At 38.8% G+C, this 21,828-nt stretch overlaps 1 protein-coding gene across 1 annotated transcript in view; it reads left to right on the forward strand.

The window, feature by feature from the left end:
* LOC148672911 (putative E3 ubiquitin-protein ligase HERC1) overlaps window positions 1-21,828 on the forward strand; it is a 74,882-nt gene that overhangs the window by 19,248 nt on the left and 33,806 nt on the right. The window contains exons 14-41 of the mRNA XM_088628907.1: window positions 712-921; window positions 1,554-1,706; window positions 2,174-2,306; window positions 2,525-2,716; window positions 3,177-3,389; window positions 3,926-4,099; window positions 4,692-4,806; window positions 5,106-5,232; window positions 6,466-6,646; window positions 7,095-7,401; window positions 8,048-8,153; window positions 8,292-8,340; window positions 8,646-8,881; window positions 10,051-10,248; window positions 10,727-10,847; window positions 11,080-11,320; window positions 11,715-11,881; window positions 12,409-12,570; window positions 12,928-13,025; window positions 13,423-13,521; window positions 13,923-14,090; window positions 14,342-14,581; window positions 15,555-15,638; window positions 16,810-17,041; window positions 17,746-18,037; window positions 18,703-19,463; window positions 19,830-20,049; window positions 21,254-21,411. Coding sequence (XP_088485033.1) covers window positions 712-921; window positions 1,554-1,706; window positions 2,174-2,306; window positions 2,525-2,716; window positions 3,177-3,389; window positions 3,926-4,099; window positions 4,692-4,806; window positions 5,106-5,232; window positions 6,466-6,646; window positions 7,095-7,401; window positions 8,048-8,153; window positions 8,292-8,340; window positions 8,646-8,881; window positions 10,051-10,248; window positions 10,727-10,847; window positions 11,080-11,320; window positions 11,715-11,881; window positions 12,409-12,570; window positions 12,928-13,025; window positions 13,423-13,521; window positions 13,923-14,090; window positions 14,342-14,581; window positions 15,555-15,638; window positions 16,810-17,041; window positions 17,746-18,037; window positions 18,703-19,463; window positions 19,830-20,049; window positions 21,254-21,411 — 5,437 coding nt within the window. The remainder of the gene's footprint in view (window positions 1-711; window positions 922-1,553; window positions 1,707-2,173; window positions 2,307-2,524; window positions 2,717-3,176; window positions 3,390-3,925; window positions 4,100-4,691; window positions 4,807-5,105; window positions 5,233-6,465; window positions 6,647-7,094; window positions 7,402-8,047; window positions 8,154-8,291; window positions 8,341-8,645; window positions 8,882-10,050; window positions 10,249-10,726; window positions 10,848-11,079; window positions 11,321-11,714; window positions 11,882-12,408; window positions 12,571-12,927; window positions 13,026-13,422; window positions 13,522-13,922; window positions 14,091-14,341; window positions 14,582-15,554; window positions 15,639-16,809; window positions 17,042-17,745; window positions 18,038-18,702; window positions 19,464-19,829; window positions 20,050-21,253; window positions 21,412-21,828) is intronic.

The following is a 21,828-nucleotide window of genomic DNA, read 5'->3' on the forward strand; positions in this document are numbered from 1 at the left end:
TTGAAAAAGAATGTATCCCCTGTGGTTCAGAAGTTGCAACTGATGGGATATACAGGCAGATTCACAGACTTGAATGGAATAATTAAATCTACACTCGGTATTGTTTGTCACTTTAGTTAGATCTCCATCATACTTATTTCTCACTTACTTTTATGCTAATCTATCTGCTAGTGTGAGAAGGGCAATGATGATACTGTAAGTATTTAAGTAAAATAATGAAAATTTGGAAAAAAAATCAAATACAGCAAGAAGATTCTTCATCTCAGTTTTCTGTCTCCCATTCTTTTTGTCACATCACCTACAATTCCAATATTTGGCTCATCTGTCTGTCTCACTTTGCCTCTATCCCGCTGTCAGCCCCTTGGTTTCTCTCTCAGCGGTTTGGGTCTTCGGCTCATTTGTGTGCTCTCTCTATTTCTGTCAGGGGCTTCCTTACTTAGCCCTTGAGTGTGCCTTTTCTCGCCTTCTGCCCGGCTACCTCACACACCTTCTGGAAAGAGAGCACTATTTTATATGGAGAGGACAGCAGCTGTCATCCATCACAGTAGAGATCATCTCCAGCTGCTTCCTCTCCAGACTCCCACCAGCTGACAGTCTGTTACAGTATTGTATTGATTTGTTCATATATTGACTGAGATCTGCGGCTTACATTTGTTTTTAAAAATGCCAATGAGAATCCATGTAGGGTAAGCGGAGACTTGTGTGTTTCAGAGACTGCAGCTGGATATGGTGCTGAACAGCCTTCAGGAGCAGTCCCACGTGGCCTGCTTGCTGGGGTACAGCTCACCTGGGGAGCTCTCTGTAGGGTTAACCTTCACATCTTCACTTGAGCCCCCATCAGGCACCTTGGAGACACCTGATCACTTTCACCTAGCAGAAGTCCTGTTGAAAACTCTACTACTGAATATTGGTTATTACACTGTGAGTACATCAGTTCTCTGTACCAATTCATTTTTTAATATTGACTGCATATTTCCAAAGAAAAGAGACCAAAATATATTGTCCCCTGAAAATAATTGGAATTTGCATCAAGTTCAGTACTTATTTGAAAAGATTTAGCTTTTTGAGGCTTGCCAAGGTTTTTTCTATACCTTGGATCACATTGTTGTTATAACTAGCAGATTTCCTTTTTAATCTGCAGTTTGTGATGGAAAACATTGCTTTATGTTCAAATTTCCCTGTGAAGGGTAATTAAAGATGCATGTTTTATCTTTTTCTTTTGAGCTGGTGTCAATTCAATTACCATGTACTTCACACTGAAGTCCAGACCTCTTTCGACATACTGTATAGTATATTTAATGATCCTGCAAATATGTGTGGGCACACTTCTCATCATTAGTATGGATTCAGTTTGATCTTTTTGCTCATAATAAGCCGAACAATAGGACTATACAGGAAAGATCACAATGCCTCCCCAATTGCTGTGTGTGCCCTGGATTTAGAACTACAACACTTTCTGTGATTTACAGTATGCATACAGTGCAAAAATAACTGTAGGTTCCCAAAAACACCATTAGAAAACCTAATGAAAAAGACACAATGTGTACTTGCAGGAACGATCTTTTGGTGAACTGGAGAAGAACAGTGACAAACAACAATGCAGCAAAGCTCAGAAGCAGTCCGATCCACCACCTCACTTTCATCGATTGCTGTCAGCCCTCCACAGACACCTCCTGGCACACTGCTACATCAGTACCAGCACCAAGGTATGCTGTCGTTTGCATTCCCTGTATACTCCCTATTTTCATTAGGCCTTTTCTATCTTTTTTTCCTTAGTTTAGTAATGTTCAATTATAATTGTCTTCACATAGTGTAGCCCTTTATGAGAAACTTCAAAATCCATTTTAAAATAACACATGGCCACAAAGTTACATCTTATTGCAAGTAACTAATCTCTTTTTTTTTCTATGACACCAAGCCCAGGAGTTATTCGCTATGTTTTATCACATTTCACTGCGTACAAAAGACTTTCTTTGCTTAGTCAAGGAGAACAGAGAAGTCGGTTTTGACTTGTATCGTTCCATCCCAAACCGGTCATGGCAACCCAGCTGGTTCAGTACGCTCAGCGTGTTCTCTCACTGGGGAACTGCATACCTTGTAATACAAAGTTTTTATTATTTTATATGTATTATTTCAAAAATTCTTAAAAAAAGATTAACTTCTTTTTGTTCAGGAGGACTGCAGCGAAACTTTGCTTCACAGACACCTTTGCCTGCTTTTGCCTTGTGCTGCAGAAACCTTCAAGCGTTCTACCATTTTTCTAGAAGAGAGCTCTCTTGACAAGCATGTTATCAGAAAATTGCACAGTAAGTTTAACATAAAATACAAATAACTTTTCAAGATAAATGTTCTTCTGAGATCCACTGCATATTTGTTTAAAAGAAAATTATTTCGATTTTGCTAAAACACTGAAGGACCACCATGCATTTTGTGATCTGTGCAGATTATGGGTCAAAGATCCTATCAGTGCATTTGTAACCATTTGTTCAGCTGTTAACCATTGATGTCCCTGTGTGGATTTCAGCTGTCCTGTTCAGCTCTGCAGCAGGTAGCCTGTTGTGCCAGGTGATCTACTCTCTCTTGCTCCTGCCTCTCCACGTTGTGCGGCCCCTGCTGCCTCATCTGCTCTCTCTGTTGGAACACATCAATGAACTCAACTGTTTTTTGCCTGACACTGGGCTTCTGGAAGAACAGGAGATGGAGGGAATGCCACTAGGTAAGAACATCACAGGCAGTACTGGCCATTATTGAAGGTCATTTCTTTTTTCAGGGCTTTGTTTGCTGTGTAACAGGTGTACTGTATGCATCTAGGTGAACTCATTTCCTTTTACTGTACATTGATGATTCATTCACAAATGTCCATAATACACCTGTGGTGTTGTTAATAAACATGCCTTTTTAGGATGAAAGTAATTTTTGTAAGAAATATTGAAAATATTACCTTCAAGAACAGTAATTTACTGTACTTTACATTGATCTACAGCCAAAAAACAATGGAAAGCTATTATATTATCAAGAATCTACATACCTTTTCTTCTGGTCTACTGTATAATTACACTGACATATTATAATTATCAAAAGGGGCACTGATAAAAATTGAAATTGAATTTTTAATAGATATAAGATTGTTAGATGTTTTGAAGTTGTGAATCCACCTGGAACTGACGTTGTTTCAGAGATTTCCGATGGTCAGGGGTTGTCTTCTGAGGATCAGTCTGTGGGCTGGGTGTGGCTGCTGGACTTGGAGAGATCAGTGGCCCTGGCCATCGGGCGTTGTCTGGGTGGTATGCTACAAGGGCAGCCTCCTTCCACACAGGAGATAGCTACAGAGTTCTGGCTGCACAATCCCCTTTTCAGAAATGGTCTAGAGATGGACTATGAACAGTTAGGTATGGATTTTTTGAATTTACAGTCATTTGTTTTCTACAGTAGTATTTAGAAAATACTTGACTCATTACACATCTGCACTTTTGCGTGGTTTACTTTGTTTTTTTTTTCTCATAACTACATATTTATTATCCCACAACATATTTTTTGTTCCGGTTGTTATTATTTAATATGTTTTTAATGTACTGTGTTGTGTGTTGCCGTCTGTTGTACTGTGTACGTATGTCCCGAGAGATCAGTGCGAATAAGAATTCCAATGTACATGTACCTACTGTATGGCCGAAAACTACTCTATTATTTAGGTATTTTCTGTGCTCATTTTACATAGTAATGTGACCTATTAGGGATTACAAATGACAGGCCTTCTGACTTTGAATGCCTTAAAAACTCAGGTTATCCTCTGAAGCCAATTATTGGATTGTAATAAGATGTACTGTAGTTCTCTGAGTATGGTTATATAAAGCAAATGTTATTGCAAAATAAACACCACTAAATCATGATTGCCTTATTGGTAAGATGTGTGTTTTTTCTTCTGTAGACTCCCTAATGACCTTGCTGACAGAGGCAGCTCTCTCTGGCTGTACTGATGGCAAGTTTGGTGATTTGAAAGTGAGTGAGGAAAATTCCCTGCTGGTAGATCTGGCTCTGGGCATATCAAGAGAGCCTGCTCTTGGACTCTGGAGAAAAATGAAGGATTACGCCATCAGCAAAGGTAAACTACATTTGTGGACAGAAAATGCTGAAAAATATACTAAATAGGTATACGTATAATCATAGATAGTCATGAAAAGGAATTTTTGGAATATTAACTTTTCCACTTATCAATGATTGTTTCAATCTACATGTTTTTTTTCCAAATAACAAAGAAGGTTTTATTGTTTATTGTTACATAGCATTATTATTTCATTTTTGTAAATTGTTTATTTTGCTTTTTAATTTAGAAAACGTTCATGTATTAATATGTATAAATATGGAATCTAGAATTTTAAAACTGCATGTCTCAAACTGCTAAGTATGAAGATTTTTTCATATCCCAAAGTCTTCTGATTATCATTATTTTCAGTGAGAAAGAATAACCATCATCAGTCATTAATGAATATTAAAAATGTATCTCAGAAATGTAAACTTTCTCGCCTTGCCAGGTGATGATATTCGAAGTCTATCCCTTTTCATTTCTCATAAATGCACAATGATATTGAACCATTGCACAAATTGCAAGGCGTTTGTTTACTTCATCAAAACCTTAGGTTTATAAAGTATTTGTACAATTTATGATGTTATTCACCTTTGGCAAACCCCTGAAGACTGGGACAATGGCAGTACAGCTGGAGACTCCCTGCTTGAAACAGCATGTCGCTGCAGTTTTGCTGCTTTACTGAAGCACACTGGCCTGCTTGATGAAGCTTACTGGCAAGACAGGTGAAAAATTAGAATCAATTACAAAAAATATGATTACATCTTTTTTTATAAATACTACTTTTACAGTGAATAAATATTGAAACAAAATGCTTGTAACTGCAGTATAATCCCTAGTAATAGAATATGTTTGTACTGTAAAAATTATATGACATTTAAAATTAAAAATAATGTTTTTGATGCTTTTAAAGGCTGTGTACTGTAAGTGGTTTATAGCTTTGCAATTTCATTAAATGTTATTGTTTCAAGGCATAAAACAGTGTAAGATCATTTTTAACCTTGAGCTTCTAATCACCTTGTAGGTATGAACCTTCTGAAATACTCATTGAAATCTATCAAGCTGTGTACAAGGTTCGAAGTACTCTTATATCATATAAAGATTCTACAGGGAGCACTGCAAGTTCTCAGACATCGACCTACACCAAACAGGTAAAAATTGTGTTTATTGCATCCTGATTTAATAAAAAGTTAAATAATATTTACAGATGTCATATTAAACACTCTTCAGTTTAACTGATATTATTAATGGCTCTTAATAAACTTCCATATTACTGACAGTTGGTATTAGTATTGAAATGTATATATTTGGGTTGAAACTTGGTTGAATGGATAGAAAACAGAGAGTCCAGTTAATTTCTGAATGAGCAGTCTCAGATAATTAGTGGAGTACCACAGGAATCCGTACTAGGACCACAGCTCATTTTGATATATAAATCTAGATAGATCTATTGTAGATTGTGGTATAGTTAGCATACTAGTCACATTAGCAGTAACATTACCAAAATAGGAGTACTAGAATACTGTACATTATAGGGACAACAAGGGAAATTCAAAAGGATTTAGAAGACTGGACAAACACTGGCAGATAAAATTACATGTAGACAAATGCAAGGATTTGCATGCAGTTAGCAAAAACATAAACTATAGATATAAAATCGGAAACACATACTGTAAGTTGAAAAGGCTGCTTTTGAAAAATATTTGGGCATTTATTGTTTGTGACATTGTTTACATATTCCAGACAATGTGGAGAAGCAATAATAAGGAAAACAAATTGCTAGGGCATACAGTGTACAGTTTCTAGAATTCTACAAATAAAATGTAGAATTTGAATCAAGAGTTGTTATTAAAATTGTGCAGTTTACTACTTAAACCTCATTTAGAATATCATGTACTATTTGTAATACCCATGCAAATGCATGGCAAAGGTGAAAGGATTGTGGGCATATGCAGCAAGCTGCCCAGCCATTTTTCAAACCTGGAATACCCTGGCTTCCTTCATGGAACTGCTGAATGAGATCTTTGAATCAGTTACAAAAAAAATGTAATCCCTTTACCTTTGTGTCATTTGTAAAGAGTACATGGGGATCTTAAGTTGCTTTAGGAGTTTCTGTGTTTGTAGTCAGTTCTCTGAGTGTCTCGGTGTGTGCGTGTAATCAGTTCTCTGATTGAGTGTCTGGATGTGTGCGTGTCGTCAGTTCTCTGATTGAGTGTCTGGATGTGTACGTGTCGTCAGTTCTCTGATTGAGTGTCTGGATGTGTGCATGTCGTCAGTTGTCTGATCGAGTGTTTCGAGGTTTGTGTGTAGTCAGTTCTCTGATCGAGTGTTTCGAGGTTTGTGTGTAGTCAGTTCTCTGATTGAGTGTCTCGATGTGTGTGCAGAGGTCTGTAATATCTCAGAGCCCTGGTGAGGGGGGGCAGGAGGTGTCCAGTAGCGGCTTTGTGGAGAGGGCAGTGAATGGCAGTGAAGGCCAGCAGGGCAGCCAGGCGGCCACTGCAGAACACAACCAGGATGAGGAACCGGAGGAAGACATCCCCAGCATCAGCAGTATGTACTTGCCTGGTAAACACCACACCTCTTTTTCACCACAGCCCTGGGAAACCTGTGGCACAGAAGCAAAGAAAGCTTGGCCAGTCGATTTTTTTTACACTTATATTGTTTAAACCTTTTTTTTAATAGGATGTCTATGTTTTGTGAGTTTAATTTGCATTTTAACATACCCTGTTCTTGCCCTGGTTTTGTCCCCCAGTCCGAAGTCATACAGTATTGGCAGCAAGTGAATTGAAAAATGCCCTGGCGTGAGCGTGTTTGTGTCTGTGTTTGCCCAGTGATGGACTGTAGTTCCGTCCAGGATATACACCGCCTCACGCCTGTTGCTTACTGGGATAGGCCCCGGCTCCCCCATGACTCTGAACAGGATAAAGCAGTTAGTCAAAATAGATCATAATAGATAGATGGAAAAGCCTGCATTCAATACAGGCACTCACGGGCCACCTGGGCTGTATTCCAGAGGTTCTGCAGTGTTTCCTGGCCACGCGAGAAGCCATGCATCTCCATCAGACTGAGACGGTGTACGAGTCGTCGGGGACAAGCACGCGGCCCAGCAGCAGCGACAGCCCCGGTTCCCCCGAGAGGGAGGTCAGCCTGCTGCGCCGTGACTGGGAGAGGAAGAGAGGGGGCTCCGAGGAAGGCCTGTCCTTCCCGGCTGCTTGCCAAGCCGTCATCTCCCGCTGTGCCTTCCTCATCCTGGGAGTCCGGGCTGCCTGGCAGGACAGAGAAGAGCTGACCGACCTGCAGACACAACATCTGGGATATAGGTGGGGAAGCTTATGTTTTGGAGCAGGCCCACTCAAGTTGTGGGTATTCTGATCCATTGCATTGCAGTCCTGTAGTATAGCAAACTCTTTAATTCTTTAAATACTGAACAAAGAGGTCAGTATAACAATTAAGGTGCTCTTTGTACCGAAGCTGAGTAACTCTACATTGCATGCTGTATGTGGTTATTAGTCAGGGAGTTTTCAGAGTTGTTTAAATTGTGTTGTAGACTTCAAGTGTGTTGTAGTCTCTAGTATCCATCTGACATTACCACCAAAGCTGATAATGTGCAGTAGCCCATGTTACTTTTTATTTACCCATACAGGTATGCAACCAAAACAAAACATTAACCCTAACATTATTCCTTAGGTGTTGAAATGTGTAAATAATGTTGGACACAGTAAAAAAAAGTGGTAAAAATAAGCTTTTGAATATAAGCTTTTCATAGTGAAGTAAGGATTTTATTTAATTTGAAGCATTCTAAAGATATTTGTTGTACTTTAAATACATATTTTTGGGAGGGGAGATGTGCTGGTAGAAAATTAGAAAATTGCTGGTCACAATTATCACAATATTGTGTTGAGAATGAAGTAGAAGACAAAACACAATTCAGATGATTGCCTTAATTTTTTTTTGTGTGTTATGCAGGCAATCAGTCTCTTCATCAGAGGGAGAACATTTACTTAATTTAAAGTCAGGATTCAGTGTGTGTATGTCTGGCATAGTGGAATCTGGAACAGTGGAGAAGAAAGCTGTAAGTATTGCATATAGACGTACAGTACCTCCATGCAAACGTACATGTTGAATGAAAATGGAAAACATTTGCTGTTAAATCATTAGCCTATAAGTTGCATTGTCTGTATTAACGTTTAGTGTTGCTCCTTGTGTTAAGTCTCCAGATCCATCAAGGGTTCCAGCTGGATCTTCAAAAAACAGAATGGGCAAGTTATTTCTTAATTTGCTGTGTAACCTTTTTTCTAATTCTTGTCACATTCATTTGTATGAATACATCTCTTATTTAGAATTAGAAAACTTCTACCTCTGTAGTGTAATATATTGCATTTACAATATTGCTATTTTATGTTTTAAATGGATCAATAATAATAATAATAATTATATTATTATTATAATCAAGGCTAGTTGCATAGTAAATTTGCTACTTTCATTAACTGTATTGCCATCCGGCCTGTTTTTGGAGACGAATTAAAAGCTAAGCGCACGTTGTTTGTGTTTGTTCCTGTGGCAGGCCTTCCCCTCTGTTCCCTGGGGATCATGAAGGATGCCTGGGAGAGACTGCGGCAGTGCATCAGCCCGACTCCTAACCATTGTGTGGGCTCAAGCTCCTATGTGCTCAGCCAAGTCTTGCACTTCCTGTGTGGGAGCCTACTGAAGACGTCCTGTCTTGTAGAGAAGGAGGCAGGCAGCCAGGCAGACCCTAAAGCCATAACCCTGGCAATGACACAACAGCAGCAGAGGGCCGAGGTAGGGACTTAATAAAGGAAACATGAACCGCTCATACTGTGTAAAATGGTAGCGGTTCATCCGTAGGAGCTCACCATTTGTGGGACCCAAGTTCCAGTTACTGTATATCAACTTTGACAAGTGAAACAGTAAAGAAATTATAACATATAGGACACTTCAAAACTTGTACATTACACCCGGATTACATTACATTGACACACGAAACAGGCTCCGCAGCCGAAATGTTGTGTTTTCTTTCTTCTCTTTTGAGCATGGAATAAACCTATTGCCTGTTCTTGTACATTACTGCAGTTCAGTATGAATATTGATATCCCTTCTGTCCATTGTATTAACGGTGTCTTCCTTTTTAATTCAAGAGATCGGTGATAAAGGGCTGACACATTAAAAGAAGAACTAATAAAACAAGTGACTAATATTCCTTATATATTCCTGATGTTAATAATGCTTCCTTTTTTGAAAAAACCTTCTGAACCAGAACTTTTCCCTTTTTACCTTTTCTTAAGATAAATGAGACTACAGGACTTCCCCATCACAGGCTTATTCGCTTTCAAATGCAGATACCCATTGAAGAGCTGGACTAGCTGGAGCATTTGCGTTAAAGTATTTTGCTCTGACATAAAACAGCAGTTCCCTAATTAATAGAGGACCTCTGATCATGGGTCATGGCCACTGCTCCACACTGCACAGTTTATGAATGATTTATTTTTTTTATTTTGCTTTTGGAAAGTGACAGTTTATCATAAGTCGGCAACGTTTTGATAAAATGGCTTATGATACCCATGAGATATTCCTAATAAAGAGCAAAGACACAGTATTGATTTAAAGTTATACAGAAATGTTACTGAAAGAAAAGTTGAGTATCATAGCAAAGTTTAGATGTCTTCGCTAATTAATCTGCTGTTTCAGTACAGTCAGCATTTTAATTTTGTGCACCTTTTCACAGATTGGGATCTTTATATTTTAAGTTTGCATTAAGGCTTGAATAACTTCATACCTGCAAATAAGAGGGCTTGAGATCAGAATCAGTACCATCAGTAACATAATATGCTTATATTGTGGGTGATATGCTAATGACCTTTCTAAATATTCCTGCAAATCCATCTGTAAGATACTGTATATGACATGGAAATTGATGTGAACTCAGCCAAAATGTCTGCTATTCATTGTAGGTGCGTTTAGAAGCCCTGTGCCAGATTTCTTCTTTCCTCTCTGAGATGGAGGATAAGAGACACAGCTCCACAGTGCCACCGAGGTTCCCTGGCTTGCTTCAGTCAGTGCAGCTGCAGTTCCTGTCTGGTTGCTTTGATCTTGGGACCCATGTGTCAACAAACCAGTCAGGGAGCAGTAGCAAGATGAACCATTACTCTGTAAGGCTATGTTAACATTTTGAAATAGTATAATGAAATTAGACATATAATGAAATTGAATAAGAAATGATAATATAATAATAATGAAATCCTTAAAATAATTAAATTAAGTGAAAACACAGATCAGTGTGTATTTCTGCTAAATTGTAGATTGATAGCCTACAGTACATTCTAATCCAGTTGTCAGATGCATATTGACTGCATGTCCCTGTTATACTGTATGTTTTTTTACAAAAGGTAAGCTAAGGTTTTGTTCATGGAACTCTTATTGCTATTTATGTGGATTTTCCAGAGTTTACAAACTAATATGGTTTTGTAGGATAACGTTTTATTGATTCCTATACCATATCAAAAACTTTTTTTGTGTGGTAAAAGTGATGCTTTTATCCTTATATAAGCCCAGCTGAAATGCTACTGTACAGTACATGAGAAGCTGAAGTGGTTCAGAATTAACATTTTAAGCTTTTCATCTCCCCAGTCTGGAACACGGTCTGCCAAGATGAGCACACAGCAGGAGCTTCAGGCTGCAGCGCACACCTTCCACCAGCAGGTGGTGCGAGTCCTCACACAGAAGGTTGTGACTGAGAAAGAACTTTCAGGTGTGTGTAAAAAAGGAAAGAAAAAAGAGATCAAAGTCATCATGAAAATATATTTAAATATACTGGCATTACTCTTTTCTAAACAGCCTTTAGTTATGTGCATACATGAAGAATGCCAGCAGATATGCATATATTGCACTGATAAAGTTTTCCCAACAATATCGGTTTTAGGTCCTTCATTGTGATCGAGAAGATCATTGTGTCTATTTCTCTTTTCCTTTTTGTCCTGCAGGGTCTTATCAGCATCTCCTCCTTGCCACTCTCTTTGCCTTGAATTTCCATTACCAGCCTGTTGACTTAGTTATAATGGTCAAGAGCGGCATTTTGGAGATTCTGTCCAAGCTGACAGACGATACTTGTATGCTCCTCAGCCAGTGCTGGCTTGCTGCCTCAGTGTCCGAACACATGTTGCTCAGTGGTGCGGTCAAGCTGGCGAGCGCAAGACTGCTGCAGATACTGGCTGTTGCTGCCAGGTACATTAAACCTGATACGTTCTCCTAGATTTAAAGGATGAGAAGCAATTCCTATTTGTTCTGAGACCGTGTTGAATTGCTAATATAGAAATTACAACATATTCAAGCCTTCATACTTAACAAGGTGCAAAAATGAAAAAGATTAGCAAATACTGTATGTGAATATAGTACTGTATGTTATCAAACTATATTACACAATCTGCAAGAAACATTCAGTTATGTGAATAGTATTAATATACGATTATACTATAATACACTAACAGAATAGTAAGGTACAGAAGTGAGATCTTGTCAAGATGAGTATAAATTATACAGATTAAAAAGTATTGCTGTACTTTCTGACTGTGTAAAATCTGCAGTCACGAGCGTAGAAATATTATGTGCGTCTGAATAGCTCCTGTGAAGATTCCCTACCGCTAGAGGTTCTGCAAGCCCTGATGGATGTCATGTGCGACCAGCTGCAGAGCCTACTTCACGTGCTTCACCAGCTAGATGTGCTGGAGAAAAATACAGGGGACAAAGCAGATGTCGGCGCTTCTGGCAAAAACTCCAAACAAGGAAGTGAGAAAATTTAAAACAATATCAAATATGAGAAATGTTCAACCATCATTGCTTTACTTTTCTGTTGTTCTTTATATTCCGTGGTTTTTTTAAGATGTTTTTCACCATATAAAATTTCCTTTGTTTCATTTTTAGTAAAAAATGAATGCAAGATATACTGTACATGTACAGGTATACAGTATAGTGAGATATAGTGAGAGAGTGTAGTGTAGGTTTGTGAAAATAAATGTTTTATCCTGGAAGCTTGTTATCATATTTATTGACTCACCGTTGTGTGTCAATAAATGACTCGCCTTGACATGAACTGCAAGCATGAATGCTTATATATTTAAATGCATATTTAATATTTTTAAAAATATTTTTACAGTTATACCTGATTAAATAAGTACTTTATACTTATGTGTTTTGGGGAAAATAACTCCTGAATATATAAATTTACAATTTCACAAATATCACTTCTAGTGGTTCTATTTTGTTTCCCTTTTGTTATTAGTGTTGATGCCATTCTGTGTTATGATTTGGTTTAGAAACAGAGGTTGTGAGGAGCAGCCGAATTGTGGAGTCACAGCTTGCAGATTTCTTGGTGTTTCTCCGTCGGATAGTCTCCCTGAAAAGCACCAAAAGAATCTCTGTCTTTGCTAAATGGATTGATCCTCTCATGGCAGTGGTGTCCCAGAAAAGCTCCTCAGGTAATAACAGTGGTGTAAAGCACGCTAATGATTTCTGTAGAGGGCTTCCATCTTCATAGTATCTATACAGTTTTCCTTGGCATTTGCTTAAGACCCATTTCTTCCTCTGCTGTGAATTTTCCACAATTTTCTGTCATTCAAGGACAAAAATGCCATGCAGTTCTATAAATAAAGTCTAGATTTATTTATTAACCGTGGTTTCACATTTCTGTCTGTATCTGTATTTCTGTCTGGATTCATTAGTCTTTTATTATTTCGGATCAGGTTGCTTGTCAGATAGACATAGACAAGTATCACATACTGTACTGATGCAGTCATAGGCTTTTTTGTCTTAAATATTTTTTTTGGCCTTGGTAGGTGTTCCACTTATTAAAAATCTGCGAACCAAACTGCTCACTTTTCACATTTTGGAAGCGCTGCTACCTGCATGTACAGACCCAGTGCAGGTTAAACAGGTGAGGCCTGTTCTGCATGTTTGGTTATTATTATTGTTTAATATCCACGTGGTTTAGTGCACTTTCCTAGCTAGCTTTCACTTTTCCAGTGTAACACTCTACCGAGATTTACATTTGAGAATGTTAACAACCGTATGTTGTCAAGCCACTGAACTTAGAGCTGGGCCTTGACAAGGTGCTTCTCTGAGTATGGGCTTTAGGGATAACTGTAGCTTACAAAAATAAAGACAATATTTCATCCATCTTGAGCTCTTAAATTCTAATAGGTCATTCACCCCAAGTCCCCACCCAGATATTTCTTGACATCATAAATCAGATATTTTCTAGATAATTGTTCTTGGCAGGAACTCCATGTGCAATTTTAAAATACAATATTTTTAATTTTGCTTTCCTTCAGATTGTTGATAAACTCTTTGGGTTGTTATCAACATGTATGTGGGAGGAGCCTCTAGTTGCCAGCAAAAAACAAGAGAAATCCCCTGAAAGCTCCAAACAGGTAAACTTGATCGTCCTACAGCATTCAGGATTTCAGTGTGCCGCAGGTCCTTTTCGCATGTGTATAGTTAATACAGTATGTCTCATAATCATTTGACTGATATCACGGTTAATTCAGTATGGAGGATAATGTAACTGTAGGATTGGTGATAATAATGTAGAAAATATCAAAAATACTTCAGAATGTATTTTGTGAACTTTATTATTGATATTGCTAGTTCTATAGTATACTAATTCGAGTCTTAGTTTTTCAACAACTTTACAGTGTACTGCGCAAAAAAGCTGAATAAGGATTCAAAGTAATTGGTAGATTTCTTATAAGTATTTTTTTTTCTTAGATATGTTTATTGCCTTTATCTGTGCATTAGTGGAACCGTTTAGATTGACTGTCCTTTTTCTTAGGATTCCATGACTGAAGATGAATGTATTCCTATTGGAGATTTCTCCTTTGATCCAGACAAAATGGTTTGCTGCTCACTGGAAAGTGGGAATGTTCTTTCACATGGGTCTGGTGGAAAAGGCTACGGCTTAGCTACAACAGGTGTAACGTCCGGCTGCTTCATTTGGAAGGTATGCTTATTAAGGAAAAAAAAAAGAAGGTACAATTAAAGTCACTTGCACAAATTAGATGCATAAAGGATGCAGAATAAGTAAGATGCAAGCACAGTTTTTATTTTTAAATGCATATTTTCATTTTTAACCTATTTAGCTTTCTTGATTGTTATTGATCAGCAGGGAAGGTTTTTGTTTTTTCCCCTACCGTAAAAATGTTGTTTTGTCTTATATGGACAATAAGATAATTTGATATCTTGTCTTATCAGTTTTACATTACCAAGGAGAACAGAGGCAACGAAGGCACGTGTGTGGGAGTGTCACGCTGGCCTATCCGGGACTTCAGCCACCGCACCACCACAGACATGTGGCTGTACCGAGCCTACAGCGGCAGTCTCTACCACAGCGGAGAGATGGGTCGCTGTCTGCCCTCCTTCACCCAGGGTGACACCATCACCTGCATCCTGGACATGGAGGCTCGGACCATCTCCTTCGCCAAAAACAACAAGGTAGTCACACAGGCCCATCCCTGCCACAAGACCATGGCACATTGCCCCATCCTGCACTGAATCTGTGTATAATGACACGCTACTGAGGTGGGACTTGTAGTGCAACCCAGGAATATGAGAGGACTCTCTTGCTGGGCGAGAAGCAGCCAAGTTGGGAAATCTACCTGCACCATTCAGGAAATAACTGAAGCTGCTTTCTGACAGGCGAGCTGAGTCACCATGCACGCAGACAGACATGGTGCTGTGACTAGCTCAGAAACCAGAGAGCTCAGTCAGCAGTGAAGGCAAATCTAAAAATCGTGGTTGAGTAACAGTCTAAGTTCAAAGCTAGGAAAACACTAAGAGATGTTGCAAGGGTTAGAGCTGGAAAAACACTCTACAAACACTCTGTTGATCCGAGGGGTGACAGGGTAATTACCAAGTATTATCAAGACGTGAGTGTACTGAACGAAGTATAACTAGGGAAACATAGAAACAAGGCTTGAGGGCTTCAGTGTCCAAACTCAATGAGCATCAGGTCCGAGTATTCATGTTCAAGAACACCTGGGGCTGGCGTAGTCATAAACCAGCTTCAGGTGCTCCAAGTCTCCAGGTAAATAGTTTCCATGGCAGCTGGTGCTGGGAGACTGGATGACAGTGATTTAACCAGCTGCCACGTCACAGCAAGCTCACCCCATAGGTGAGCAGCTGGGGTCAGCATGACATAGTGTTGCATTTTTCTGTGGTTACAACAAGCTCTATTTAGAATGAAAAAAATATTTTTTATCCATTTTTTTTTCTGGAATTTTTTACTTCAAACAAATGAATCTGAGTATTGAGTAATGTGAATTCTGATCATTCTGTTGCATTCAACAAAAAGAAAATGGGAAAAAATAGATAAATAGAATCCTTGCAAACACTGACATCAAATAAATACAGATTTTACATCTGGCATAGTAATTACTGTACATTAATAGATTTGTTTTCCTTCTAGGAACCAAAGCTGGCGTTTGAAGGTGTTGATGCCACTGAGCTGTACCCTTGTGTGATGTTTTACAGCAGTAACCCTGGAGAAAAAGTATGTGCTCAGGGAGTATCTCATTGCTGTTTGAAAATCATGGGCCTGGACTGATACTTTCTCACATGTCACAGCAGGCGGCCCTAAAAATACAATTTAGACTCATACCTAATTATATTGATTCTATCTCAAACAGTATTTGCCTCAGATTTCTCATATGAACCGGATGTATATAGGCAATTAATTATAGAAAAAAACAAATGTAATACTGTAAATAAAAAGTGTGATATAACCTTTTATACTATCAAGCTAATTGGATTTGCTCTGTAACAACTTCACTGGCTGCTTTTAATTATACACTTTTCTGCAACCAGTTATGTATCAATTAACAAAGTTTAATGGTAAAAAAATTAAAAGGTAAACTAGGTAAATCAACTTTGATGAATCATGCTAGCTACTGTATATACTGAATTATTCTGCTATACATTACTTCTTTATCTGATTATTCATAAATATATTGTCCTAGTTATGTTGGTTGGTTAGATGGTCTAACTGGTCTTTGCCAGTTAGATATTCCTAGATATAGATATTCAAGATATTCATTTCAAGGCATTTGTCCAAACCATGGGTTGAAATTATTACACTGAAACACCACTGCAAATATACAGTGTGTAATACCCTTGTGGACCAGATTCAGTGCCACTTACCCTGAAAGTCAGTGGGACAGAGCAACGTTTTGGATTTTGTGTTCATAATTCTGGGTGTTTCGATATAAATCCAAGTCTTCAAAATTTAGTAATGAAATTCAGAATAAAATCTTTTAATCTATATTAAGAATATTTTCGTTTAAAATGAACTGTTATTCTCCTTTTGTCTGATGTGAGAGTTATTAATGTGAATGCACATCTACAGATTGCACTGTATGGGTAAGAAAGAATAATTGCTTTCATTCCTGCATAGAATACACTCTTCACCAGAATGTATACTGTATATAAAATTGAATATTTGTCACTGTGATTTTGTTGCAACATTTCTTTCCCCAGAAAAATCAAACATTGTAAAGTGTTACTGTAAATCAGATTGCTAATGTGAGAGTCTCTATTTCATGTTTTTTTTCAGGGGGTTTGTCTGTTTGTTTGTTTTTCCTTGTCAGTGAAGTGTGGTGAACTTAGCTTTGCAGAAAATGCTTCTGAACGTGCTGTACCCCTTGTCCCTGGGCTTGTGAGTGCAGGTGGCCCTGTGTGACCTGCAGATGAGAGGGATGCCCAACGACCTCCTTCCAGGGGAGCCTCTGTGCAGCCCCCGAGCCATCGTCCAGCTGGAGGCTGCCATCCAGCTGCTGCGTGTGCTGCATCGGCACGACAGCTGGACGCCGCACATCAACAGGCACATGCAGACGCGGCTGGAGCTCCTCAGGCCTCTCCTGAAAGACACGGGGATGGGGAAGTCAGGCAAATTACAGAGTGAGTTCCCAGATGTTCTAGGACGCTCATGCCTTTTCACTTGATCAATCCAATCCCCTTTTCCTGCTTCTCAAAAATAAACTGAATTGCAGCTTCAGCTCTACACTCTGAGAGGGGAAGCATTTGAATTGGAAATTTAGAAATAGAAAGTAAATTTGGCCGTATTTTCCTTTTGTTGTCGTCGTCGTCTTCGTGAAAAGCGATGACATACAGTTCTATAAATGCTTCTGTTTCATTGTTCTTCCCCCAATCGGGCACTTTAAAGCATTTGAAAGTTATGACCTAAACTCAGCTTACTGTATATCATGAAAAAAAAGAAATGTGGCCTGTTTATGTAATTCAGTGGCTACAAAAAGATAGTCATAATTGGGTGTTGAATATACTACATCTCTTTCTCTTGAGCACATTTTGAAAGCAAAAGGTATTTAAATGCAATAATATCAGATAAAAACTTGATTTACATATAAGAACTCTCAGTATTAGTTAACATTAGGAATACTGTTAGAAATGTATTTATGTTCTTTCTTACAAGCCTATTTCTAACCAACAGTATTGGCTACATGGTAATTGCTTTGAGACTTCAACTAATTTCACATTCTTTATTTCAACCCCTTTATTTCATCTTTTAGTATTCCTTTGTACAGACAGTAGTGTGATGCCCTGTGGTGGCGGTGATGAAGTAATGTGGTAATATTATTCTGCAGTGGAGGCACCAGGTCACAGTAAGAAAGGTCCTGCAGATGACAAGGAGTGGAGTGGCGCGAGAGACGCAGACTCGGTCCCTGGCCCCTCCAAGCTGTCTGAGCCTCAGCTGACTGCTCTGTGTTGCGAGGTGTGGCCAGTGCTGGCAGTGATTGGGGGAGTGGACAGCGGACTCAGGGCTGGAGGACTGTGTCTACACAAACCCAGTGGCCGGAGGGCTACCCTGCTGGGTGTGCTGAAAGAAGGGAGCACTTCTGCCAAGCTGCAGTGGGAGGAGGCTGACCTGACTGTCAGGTATGTAACAGCAGGATCCCTATTTTCTTGTCTTTGAATCTGGAGAGAGAGCAAGACGTTTACCTGTAGGTGTTAATAACAATGTGTGTTTAAACTAAAATACTTGAATTTTTGCTTAAAATATGGTATATCATAAAAATATTTACTTTATTGTTCACTGTTGATCACTTGCAGTGAAACAGCTTTTTTTTTCATTTCAAAATAAAGCCCATTGACAAGTACAATGAGCATGAAAAGAAAATCTTATATCTCAAGTTAGCAAAAAGTTGACAGTGAAACACAGTTTGAATAGTAAACAATAATGAAACAGTGGTTTGTAAGTCTGGGTACAGCACTAAAGTAATGTGAAAAATCTTAATATTTAACAATGAAATGTAGTATACAACTAATTTCAGCTTACTACACTGATTTAAAAAGCTATTTATCTGTGTTGATTGTAACTGTGGAATACAATGCTGAAAACTTTTCTTCTGGCATATTTTTTGCATGCTTTACATTTCCCTCCTTTTATTTCCATCTAACCATTCCATGTGTCCACTTCCCTTTTGTTGACCTTTTTACTTTCTTTTCTTTCTGTTTTTTCCCCTTTTGTTTCTTCCTTCTCGCCACGTCTTTTGCCTTCCCTCTCCATGTTGCATGTCACGGTTCTCCTTCCACTAATCAAGCTTCCTGAATTCTTGGTCACCCAGCGACACCCCCCTGTCCTCCCTGGAGCCCTGTGAAGTTCCCCAGTTGGATGTCACCAGATTCAGAGGCCTGAAACCTTCTGTCTTGTTAGACCTGATCTGTCTGACGGGGGTGCTGGAGGAGCAAGATGGCCACATCCAGAGGGCCTCAAAAAAGAGCTGTCCTGAGGGTGGTCAGCGGAGCGAACTGGAGAGGAGACTGGACGAAGACATAGCCAGAGTCATGATGGATGAGGAGGGGTGTAGAGTAACAGCAACTGCTATGAACTCTGAGAACACAACCGCATCAGAACTCCTCTGGGAAAAAAAATCTCTTGAAGAAACCAAAGAGATTCGAGTTGAACAGGAAGGCAGCTCATGTCCCCAGACAGTAATCCAGCCAGATCTCTCTTCCTCTGAGCTGCATGCTATCCGGGTGTCTTACCTCTTGCTTGGTGCCTTGAAGTCTCTTGCTGTCATTTTGAGCTGTGGTAAATACGCCGATATGCTCTTAGTACCAAAGTTTGAATCTGCCTGTCAGAGCAGCCCCGATTTTTCCAAGCATCTCAGCAGAATGGAAAACACGGAGCTGCAGTCGGTCCTCCAGTTTCTGGTGCGAAGCATGGTGAAATGGGCTCTGCAGTCATGCCCCATTAAAAAGACTTTGTCCCTGGCAGACTTAGAGAGAGCTCAGGTCATGCTCTTCAAGGGAGCTCTTGACAGGATGCATGAGGAATCTGGAGCCAAAGACCATCAAAAGGGTACAGTATGTTAAATTCACTTTAATCTCCGGTATAGTTATACTCAAAGTATTTTTTGAGTATAGCTAGTAAAAAAAACTAGTACTAAAAAAAACTTGGATGGCTGGTTGTCTTTGGGAAGAAGCAGGAGGCTTCTGGATAACAAAATTACTTTGAGCACTTTGCAGTTAAGTTTTGGCAATCTTGCTCATAGATTTTGGTTATAAAAAAGCAACAGGCTTGCTTATCAGCTTGATACCATTAGTTACATGTGGTGTACTGTATATTGAAATATTGAATATATTCTATACTCACTAATTAATGCCATTAAATGTTGCTTTTTTATTATTTACTCAAATTCTAACATTAGTTCTGTTTTGTGGACAGAATCTGGGCTGTCGGCACAAGTCCCAAACCAGACAATGTCTGAATCTTCAAGCACAATGTCTCTGCACAGCAATGGCTCAGAGGGAAACAACACATTCTGCTTGTCTACAGCAGCTTCTACTTCATCCTCCAGCAATGACCTGGCAGCCTCCTTGCTCTCTGCGTTACAAGCAGATGGGCTGGAGAACTTCAACCCATTCCTTCCCATCAATTTGCTACAGTGAGTGCTCTATGGCAGGTGGCAGGTGCAAATAGGCACAGTGAAAGGAGAGGACATTTCTTAGTGTTTGAGCTTCACTTTCTGTACGCATACATAACTGTTGTAACTAAAGCGGTGTGCTGTTCCAGAGAACCACTTTCAGGAAATTGCCTAGTGATTTTCGGGAAAGATTAGTTTAATTAATTATTTTGTTTCCTAGTTATCTCTTAATGCTGTCTCCGGCACTAAGTTTAGCATTGCTAGAAGCAACACAAAGACAGAAATATATTTAACAGTACTTTTGTTTATGGATGTTTTGCATTACAGTTTTGTTACAACTTTCGTGAGTGAGTCCTAAAATTGTTTAACTTGCTTCTGAGGGTTTTCATGCCTCTTGAAGTAGTAGACATACTTTAAGTTCATGTTTTCCCTTTGTTTTTCTGCCAGTGCAGATTACCCAGAAAGAATATGCAGATATGGATTTTTCAAAGAAATAATTTTAACTTGAAACAATATCCTATCACATATGCTGTACATGCACGTTTAAGTTGCATCAAAGAGATTTACTGCATCATATACTTTTGTACCCGTTTAGTTTACTTTTCAAAGAAAACATGTTTGTGAGGTGTTTGACGGCTGCTGAGGTTGAGCTGGTCATTAAGACAAGTTTAGTATTCATGCTTGGGAGACCCTGTGATTTTGATTACTTTTCATTATGCTTTTAGTAAGACTACAATATGTACTGTACCATTTCTGTAAAAATGGAAAAGTCACTAATCAGAATAACTTGAAGCAAATTTCAAAGCCATTGATTTCATTTAAAAGAACCCACACATGAGAATCCTTTGACCAACTGCTTTGGGATGTTTTTGCTCCAGCTCTTCTACAGTAAGTGAATCAGCTGAAAAGCAGGTGACAGGTAAGCTCCTGGGCAAGTGAGCTAACCCAGAGTGGTTTGATTTGCAGAAAATCTAATCCTCTGTTCTTTGTATCCCAAAGAAAAGCAGATATACATGTACAGGTATGGAGAAACAGAAATTGTTTTATATTATTAACAGGAAACAAAGTTTTTTTTTTCAATATAGCCTTTTATAGAAATACCGAAAAACCCAGGGTGCATCTGCAGGGTCTGAGGCCCTTTTGTTTTGATTACACTGTTCGAAATGTAGCTCTGCTCTCTTTGGAATAGAATTTAGACCATCCTTCTATGTTTTGAATTTTTTAGGCAGATGGTCTTAGCAAGGTTCCCCACTTTGGCTGGCCTGCTCAATAACCCCATGTTGCATCCTGGCTTCAACATAGCAAATTCTGCTTCCTGTGAAGGCTTTACAGAACAGCATCCAAGCTTCTTAGGATCATGCAGCAGAATCAGTAATACAGCTGGTAAGGAAGGGGAGTATTCAGAAACAAATGGGATCAACCTTTTAATTTGAATTATATTTGGTGTAGATGTTGGAGATTGGCTTGCTACAGCATGCAGTGACTTTCTTTTCTGAAAGGAAAGAGCCTCTAATACCTTTGCTATCTCATCATAGATCATCGTGATCCCTGCATTGTAGCATGCTTAGTGTGTTTTGTGATGCTTGAAGTCTTGCCTGTTCACACTACCTTGCAAAGTAAATACAAAGTTCATAATTCAGGCGTTAGGTCATTGTTAAAAAAAGTAAAATGGAAAACAAAAATGAAAATAATTGCCCAAGTATAATTGGACCAGAAAATGGAGATCATTATTTGCAGACTTTGTCTCATTTGCAACTCAGATTGATAAAAAAGATCATTGAATTGAAGTGACAGATTTTA

This window comes from Lepisosteus platostomus, chromosome 4, assembly GCF_059453375.1.
Source record: "Lepisosteus platostomus isolate fLepPlt1 chromosome 4, fLepPlt1.hap1, whole genome shotgun sequence".
NCBI lineage: Eukaryota > Metazoa > Chordata > Actinopteri > Semionotiformes > Lepisosteidae > Lepisosteus > Lepisosteus platostomus.